This window comes from Haliotis rubra, unplaced genomic scaffold, assembly GCF_003918875.1.
Source record: "Haliotis rubra isolate DU_JTF1 unplaced genomic scaffold, ASM391887v1 Scf476, whole genome shotgun sequence".
Classification (NCBI taxonomy): domain Eukaryota; kingdom Metazoa; phylum Mollusca; class Gastropoda; order Lepetellida; family Haliotidae; genus Haliotis; species Haliotis rubra.
In genome coordinates this window covers 41,147-50,214 of record NW_025767164.1, presented here as the reverse complement: position 1 = coordinate 50,214, position 9,068 = coordinate 41,147, and the positions used below count along the sequence as shown (strand labels likewise).

At 36.6% G+C, this 9,068-nt stretch overlaps 1 protein-coding gene across 2 annotated transcripts in view; it reads left to right on the top strand.

The window, feature by feature from the left end:
- Positions 1-3,549: 3,549 nt before the first annotated feature.
- Positions 3,550-9,068, top strand: part of LOC124290866 (phospholipase A and acyltransferase 3-like) — a 34,562-nt gene continuing 29,043 nt past the window's right edge. For both annotated transcript variants that reach the window (XR_006902065.1, XM_046727714.1), the window contains exons 1-2: positions 3,550-3,676; positions 8,870-9,028. Coding sequence is in view for 1 of the 2 variants with exons in the window: in XM_046727714.1 (XP_046583670.1) it covers positions 8,917-9,028 (112 nt within the window). In the remaining variant the exon portion in view is untranslated. The remainder of the gene's footprint in view (positions 3,677-8,869; positions 9,029-9,068) is intronic.

Genomic DNA, 9,068 nt, shown 5'->3' with positions numbered 1-9,068 from the left:
CTTTATTATATTTTTTAAGATTAATGGAAAATGGCCAAATACCCAATTGAGTTTGAGTGAGGTGAGTACAATTTATTTGGTTACTCAAAAGAAAAGTAGGATACCCAATTAAGATGAACACAAGCGAGTACATAACTCAATGACCCAAAAAGTTATCTGTAGCTCTGTTGCATGTCTCTAAAACAACTAGGATATGTTGGACTTCCTGCCCCATCTTTTAATAGAGGCCAATTGTACAAAGTCTGCACACTCCTACAATTGTAATTACCATACTTCAAAACAGACCCATGATAGCTCTACTGCTGTGCGTCGATCTCATTTTCCATGTGAGACAATGAAAATTCTTTTGTTTACGGATTTAAGTTTTTATAACTGCCTACTCTTTTGATGATACATGGCTATGATTTTCAACATAGATCGTGCATCACAAGTGTTTGAAATGGCTTTTAATTGGTTGTTATTTTAAAAGTTGTTTTCGGAGATAAAGTCTCTGCTGAGTTAGTGATGTGAGAGATGAAGCTGGTGACTTAAGTTCCAGAATGATGCTCTGTGGCAGATTTTTTAAAATCAGATTTTTTCACTCATTTTTAGCTAGACTGCATAGATTTAAGGAAGAAACTATTTAATTAACCAATTGGTTTCCATATATGCTTTTTAGTTTTCCTTAGCTTCAAAATTCAACATTTGGTTTGAGATAAGAGTCTTCCAACCTCATCCTACCCTTGATTATCAAGGGTGCCATTTAGTTATGGTAAATACCCTTTAGCCAAGTTTTAAATACTTGTTATCCGGTCAGATTACACAATATTGGTTATTGGTAGGGGAAGTAGTGCTATCATAAACATTGATAAATACGATGTATACAATTTGAAATATAATTGAGAACACCTGGTAGCATTATTGCATCCCCTTTTCTGTGTTAATATTCATGAAAATATGTTTCTGTTCGACCTTTATTCTGATTTGTAGTAAAAATCTGTGAAATTTAAAACAACACTGATGGTACGGTTCAGAGGTTGTCGCTCGTTTGAATGCAGATCTATGCCAGACTTTTGTTTACTAGAGTTGTTGTTAGGTCAAGGTCATCAGGACCAGTAATCTTGTGCTGGCTGAGTGGTAGTGGTATGGAGATTGTGATCTCACATCCCTAACAAAGGTTTGGCGGCATAGTCCATGACTGAAAAATATCCCTGGTGATCGAGGATGACATACTTTCTCATCTGACAATCCACTGAAACTGAGTGTCCATTTGTCTATTTGTCAGTGCCAGAATCATCTCAAAACTTGTGCATGTGGTTTAACTAGTATATATATTTATATACAATGTCATGTAAAAATGTTCATTTAAATGGAGGTATTTTCTATATGAATATATGGCAGCATTTTTTCATAAGGAACCATTCATAATATATAGCTAGGAGAGGTGATGAAGATTTTTATGAAGAAGCATGTACAATGTGAATGACACCCCCTAAAATTTATGTACAATGTAAGTGAACACCCCTCCCCCTGCTTGTCATGTACAAAATTAATGACACGCTGCACCACCACCACCCACCACCACCACTTCATGTGTACAAAATAGATGCCCTACCCACAGGCCCTCGTGTCTTTGCGAGGATTAAAGATGTTAAAAAAACATAAAACATTTGAGATGATCCCCGACTCGAAATGCTTCACAGTACAATACATTATGACATAATGTATTGTACTGTGTAGCATTTCGAGTCAGGGGTCATCTCAAAAAAACTTTTTTTTTTAATCTTTAATCTTCGCAAAGACACGAGGACATGTGGACCTACCTACCCAGAACAAAATGGGTGACCCCCCTTAAAATCATCATCACCCCCATAGATTATGAACGGTCCCTAACAAGGTGGTTGATGTCATGTAAACAGGATGATCTGATGCAGCGGTTTTAATAAACTGTTGCAAATGTTGTTATGCAATGACACGTGAGGTGAGTGGTTTGACTAGAACGCAAAAGCACAAATCATTATCATAATTTTTTAAAAGTAAGGATTTAGACATATTTATATTTGTCCATTGGTCTAATTTTGTGCAATTAGAAAAATAAACTACTTATGTAAAATGACTTCGTAAATAATAAGTATTGATACATTGTATTGTTCATAATGAACTTTTTCTTTGAGGTACATGATATCAGTGGTGAAAGAGACAGTGACTGTACTGAACAGAAATAGCCATTTTCCCAAATAATTCTCTATTTGCAAGCAATAGAATTAATAATTAAATGAAATCAAATTAACCAAATAAACTTGTACTCTTATTTTATCCTCCCCAATCTAATTTGAAAGCAGTGGGAAACGTAAAATAAAATAAACTTTGTATTTCAAAGTTATTTACTTACAGTTTTAAAGATTGAATACTTGTAACTATTTATCACCATGTTCAATTAGTAATTATTGGACTTCATCAGTTGATGGCACAATGTTTGCTGGCAAATATATATATTTTGAGATTTATATACCAGTGACAAAGCGCTATTGATGATTCTGACACAGATCATAATGTTGTTGAAACATTGTTACTTATGTGTTTTATACAAAACTTACAAATTTGTTATTAAAGGATTAATACAAGGATATTCTGTATTATTTCATCTTCACTGTTTGTTTGTCTGTTGTTTAACCCTGCACTCAGGTCGCGATTGGGACACATGTCATCGTATCCAAATTGCGTAGATTGATGCTCGTGATGTTGATCACTGGATTGTCTGGTTTCTGTCACTAAACCAGAACAGCTGATTTCTGGTGTACCCCCTGTGATATGGCTGGAAGATTGCTAAAGGTGGCATCAAACTAAACTCACTCACAACACCATGTTCAGTCTTCATGTCAATGCTGTGTGGTATGGCTCAAGAAACAAATTACTACCAAAATGTGGGTTTAAATAGAGATTACAAAAGGAGTGGGTGTTGAATATGGAAAATATTCCAATGAGATATTTTTAAACAGCATGTCGCTTTCGCTTGTGAATATATCAAAACTTTTAATAATATCTTGTTGGAATATTTTCCATATTCAACATCCACGAGTTCTGAGATCTATTTATTACACTCAGGACGGGAAAACCGTGTGATCCATGATGACAAATCAAGCAGACGATGCCGAATGTAAACAATACGGAAGGGAGATAACTCTGTCATGACTACTTTATAGATGAAAATAAACAATTAAAAATATTCAATGGGAAGAAAACTATTAATCCCCAGGAAACCGAAATTGAATTTGAATATTCAACAAACCTAATGCTTTGTTTGGTTGACATTTTTGGTATAAAAAACTGCTTCAATGGAGTTATAATGTTAATGTAAATGAGGTGGAACAGAAAGTTCGGCATTATTGGATAGCTTTCAACTGGTTACACAAAACCTGCTTCAAATAATAAAAATTATCTCATAACGATATTCAGAACACATGTGTAATAAAGTATTATAGTTTTGTATTGTATATTTCTTATGACGTCGATTGAATATTATAGTTACCACGTAATCCTCTGTTTTTGACGCGGTGTGTCTATTTATAGCCTTAGTCGCGCAATACCACGGGGATTCCCCATCTTGTCACGCCGCTTTTAAAAGCTTGCAGGCTTATAACAGTTGTGTTGGGGCCGTGGGAAGGATAACAAAGATCGGCACATCTCAGGGAGACAGGTAAGTCACCATATTAACACCACAACTGCTGCAAATGGGCTGTGAGTGACTTTGATACTGATTTGAGCATTCTTACTGTGTAATACGGGATGTTTGTTGTTTAACGCCGCATTCTTGTTATTTGTTTTACCGCAAGTTTTATTTCTTCTCGTGAAATGTCGCTGTTAAGGGTCTCAGTATTGAAAATACATGTCTCATTTCTCGTCGAGATCAGCCTCGTTTGGTTCGAATTCCTCACTTATACCAACAAAATATTTGTAAAAAGTGTCAACATCGGGAGTATTTTCAGTTTGTTTACCTTTGTTGAGCATTTTCCAACATTCTCTATGCGAGCTCTTCTTATTCTTCCGGAATAGATAATTTATTTGATGTTGATAGTTTCGTATGTGTTAATCTAAACATTTTTTATAGTTTTTTGACATTAGTCGAAACTGTGCTCTATCAATAGCTGAATTTGATTTTTTTACTTTATATTTAGCTTTTTGGAATAATTTTCTACTGTTCCAGCATTCTTGACCAAACCAGGGCTTATCAGTATTTTTTGTATGAATGGCATTTAATTTTATATATTTCTTTTCTCCAAATGTTGTACAGGCTGCGTCAATAAGCACATTCCCGATATCACGAGTCATGCTGTTGATCACCTGTTCATTTAGCTGTGATCCACGCGCTGCACGTGCGCGCTCAATCAGTTCACACACCTTGCCTTGATTGATGTTGTTTTGAAATGTGAAGGATAAATCAGAGTCATATCGTTTCGGTTTTCTACTTTCAAATGGATTTCTATCTGGATTACCCTTTGAATGTGTTTGCATATCTGTCTGGGGAATTGTGGCCTTGAATGAGAACTTTACGGGGCAATGCACATCAGAAAATAGGGGTGAGTAATCTAAGATTTCAAAATTTGTAAAATGTGATAGACAGAGGGGAGTAGTTACAACATAATCAACCACAGATCTGACTTTACACGTTGCCTTACCAACCTTATGATCTTTTCCCAAACGACCATTACATATTAGTAAGTTAAGATGTTTACACATGTCGATAAGTTTGACTCCAAAATTATTTGTCCTATCTGTATCTTTGTTGATCTCTCATGAGGTAGGTTTAGTTCGTCTAGAACCAATTGTGGCTTAAGTTCAATATTCAGTTCATTTAAATCTAGTCCAAATTCATCTATAATGTGTTTATCAAATGCACTAAAATCACTCAAATTTCTAGTCCTTGCGTTAAAATCTCCAAACACAATAATGTAATCACTTACTGAAGCAAGATTAAGGATTGATGTCTCAAGTTCTGTAAAGACATCATGATGCACATATCTCGAACCCTCTGGTGGTATATATACGCAACCAAAGTACAAGTCTTGATTAATATTTACAAGTGACTTACATACTCTGATCCATAGCACATACTCATTGTCATCTTCTACAACAGATATATAATCCTTAAGATTATTTCTAACTGCAATCCTAATCCACCAGATGTTCTTAATGCCTTTTGTCGATGCTTAAGGTAAACTGTGAAGTTTTCAATATCAATCTCATCAAGAAAATCAGTTTTAGTCTCCTGAAAGCCCACAATGTGATTTTCTGCAATCAGGGATACGAATTCATTATATTCTAATCTTTTTCTAAGTCCACATACATTCACAGAGAGACAATTATCGATCAACGCAGTTGGGATACGATGGCGTGTGTTTGAAGTGGGATGTAAGCCCTCACAAACACGGGTCGCCGCCTAGTTTGATCGGGGGTACCTCACTGTGCCCCCTACCTTTGTTTCAGGGTGTCACCCGTGGTTAACTAACTGACAATGGGGGGATTAAGTACAGCCTGTTCTGAAATTTAGTGTACCACAGCATATAACATTCACACATGATACATGAGACATGAAACTCGCATTTACATCACCATTTGACTTATACACCAATACATTGAACAATGCATATAACATTCACACATGATACATGAAACATGATACTCGCATTTATCATGCAAAACTGTGTTCCACAGTAGATATCGCTTGTGTGAGATCAGACGATATCTCCTAGGAGATATCTTTTTGACAGTAGATTTTATACAATTCCCTGACAATGCTATGACGTCATGAACTTGTTGACGTCACAATGCTATGACATAGCTGCACTGCAAATCTAATGGCAGTACTGTGTTCAGAGATGTACATTTTTCATTGAAAATTAATGAAGAGTGATTTTTGATGATAAATAGAATCTCACCCTCGTGTCTTCTGATATCAAATATATCAACACTCGTTGATAAAAGTAAAAATATCCTCGGCAAGCCTCGGATATTTCTTACTTTATCAACTCGTGGTGATATATTTGATATCAAAAGACACTCTGGTGAGATTCTTTATTTATCATCCAAAACTGTGTTCCACAGGAGATATCGCTTGTGTGAGATCAAACGATATCTCCTAGGAGATATCGTTTTGACAGTAGATTTTGTACAATGCCCTGACAATGCTATGACGTCATGTACTTGATGACGTCACAATGCTATGACATCGCTGCACTGCAAGTCTAATGGCAGTTCCATGTTCAGAGATGTACATTTTTCATTGAAAATTAATGAAGAGTGATTTTGGATGATAAATAGAATCTCACCCTCGTGTCTTCTGATATCAAATATATCAACACTCGTTGATTAAAGTAAAAATATCCTCGGCAAGCCTCGGATATTTGTAACTTTATCAACTCGTGTTGATATAATTGATATCAGAAGACACTTGGGTGAGATTCTATATTTACATCACCATTTGACTTATACACCAATACATTGAACAATGCATATGACATTCACACATGATACATGAAACATGATGAATCAACTTATACACCAATACATTGAACAATGCATATGACATTCACACATGATACATGAAACATGATACTCGCATTTACATCACCATTTCACTTATACACCAATACATTGAACAATGCATATGACATTCACACATGATACATGTGACATGATACTCGCATTTACATCACCATTTGACTTATACACCAATACATTGAACAATGCATATGACATTCACACATGATACATGACACCATCGAGGTGACGATATTTCGGTCTTTTGAGTCCCGGCCTTCCACCACCACCTATCTGCAGCATCATGGCATCGGTGTAGCAGTGTTCCTTCTTGATCAGGGGCGGTGGGGTAGCCTAGTGGTTAAAGCGTTGCCTCGTCACGCCGAAGACCCGGGTTCGATTCCCCACATGGGCACAATGTGTGAAGCTAATTTCTGGTGTCCCCCGCCGTGATATTGCTGGAATATTGCTAAAAGCGGCGTAAAACTAAACTCAGTCAGTCAGTCAGTCCTTCTTGATCATATCAATGAACTTGCAGATGTTTTCAATCTTTTAATTTACTTACATGATATCAACTCACTTATATATTCTACAAAATAATTTGATTTTTTGATTAACACAGTTCACTGTCAGCTGCAGACACTAATTAGCTGCTGGGGCTCAGAGCCAGTTAATATCTTGTCACAACAGCACCCACTATATCCCTTTTCATAACATTTTGCTGGGGGGGCACAGTGAGGTTAAACCGTTTGATCAATCCACAAGTATTGATAATGGTCCCCCGCCGTGATATTGATGGAAAATCTCAAAGCGGCGTAAAAATAAACTCACTCACTCAATCGCAAATACAGAAGCGAATGTATGATACATATTCAGACATTGTTATACATAATATTCGAACACAGTTACAACTGTTTTCAATACGGGCAACACATACAATAACCCAAAGCAAACACAATGTCTTTCACTTTCAGCTTAGACTTGATAAGACATGCTCGAGTATCATCATGTACAAAAATAGATTCACGTCATAAATATTCCGTTTTTTGAATTAGCTAAGATACATAGCGCTCACTAACATGGACACTGTTCATGTTCAACTAGTGCACGCTATGTATCAGCTATTTTTGAATATGCAAGCATGCTAGTTCAAAGGTTCACGTAGATTGAATAATATCCGTGAAATCACACACAAGGAAGTCACTGCTTCAATGACTGTTACTTACAAGACTTAGTGTCCCGTTTTGAGCCGTTGGAGCTTGTTGCTTCAAGAGTACGACTTAGTGCGGCACATGAAAAGGTCCGACATCCCAGCTAGTATCACGTGAAAGTGGGCCATTTCTGGCACCGTAAAGTCAGAAAATCAGGCCAATTTAAGGCATTCCGGGACTTGGCCTGTACTATTTCGAACATTGGCGTTGAACTGGACCAGTACAGACAAAGAAGTATGGCCCAGAACACAGCCGTAACGGTTACAAATTGGCCCTTTACAGTTGTATACTCCCCAGGGAGTTGAGATGGATAATACGATGAGCCGTTGAGATTGACATCCAATGATCGAGGGGAAAAATAACAGCGCCTTCAGCATGCACTAGTGTGTGGATATGTGCACTATATAAATATCCTATATTAATAATAATAATAATAATAATATATGTATTCATGCATACGTTGTGGGCATTATTGATAATAGAATCAAGCTGTTCAGTGAACTGTAGTAAGGTAATACCTATAGTATATGTCCCTCTGTAAATGTGATGCATGGTATGCTTATGGTTTTCAAGCTTATATTCATGTCCGTAGTATGTATTTATAGTGAGTGAGTTTAGTTTTATGCCACGTTTAGGAATATTCCAACAATATCACGACGGGGACAGCAGAAATGAGCTTCACACATTGTACCCATGTGTGGAATCGAACCCGTGTCTTCAGCGTGGCAGTATATAGTGATAAAACATTTTTCGTAGGTTCTAGTTTTATCCAAAGAAAAAGTGTTATCAATCTGTATGAGCCTAACGTGATGATGACTACATGTCACATGTAGAAATGTATTTTCATTTACTTTCACTTAAATATCAGCGTTTGGAAATGGAACCAGACTGTATGGTGGTACGGCAGAGGAAATGTCTTGAATGTGACAATGTCAAACTGGGTATTAATGTGATATTAGCAATATTTATAATGAAATCAGTTGCGTTTTCGCTGTTTTGTGATTGGACTTTCAATGCTCTCATTTATCTTAATGGGCAAGTTCATCTTCTAGTGATAGATTGTGGGGATCCTCGATTATGACTGTGTGTTTGCATGCTAGTGTGAGAATAATAATATTCTGCATTTTCTCTTGGTGTTTCAGAAAAATATATAATTGGAGACTAACTGGATCAATAAAGAGTGATAAAAATGGCGTCCCTGGAACTACAGAGGCACAACCAGACAGTACTTGACAACTTGGAACCTGGTGATAGGTTGCAGTTTAAGCGAGGAGTGTACGATCACTGGGCTGTGTACGTCGGTAAGTGTAGTGTGACAAACTATTAATGCAAAATCTTGTG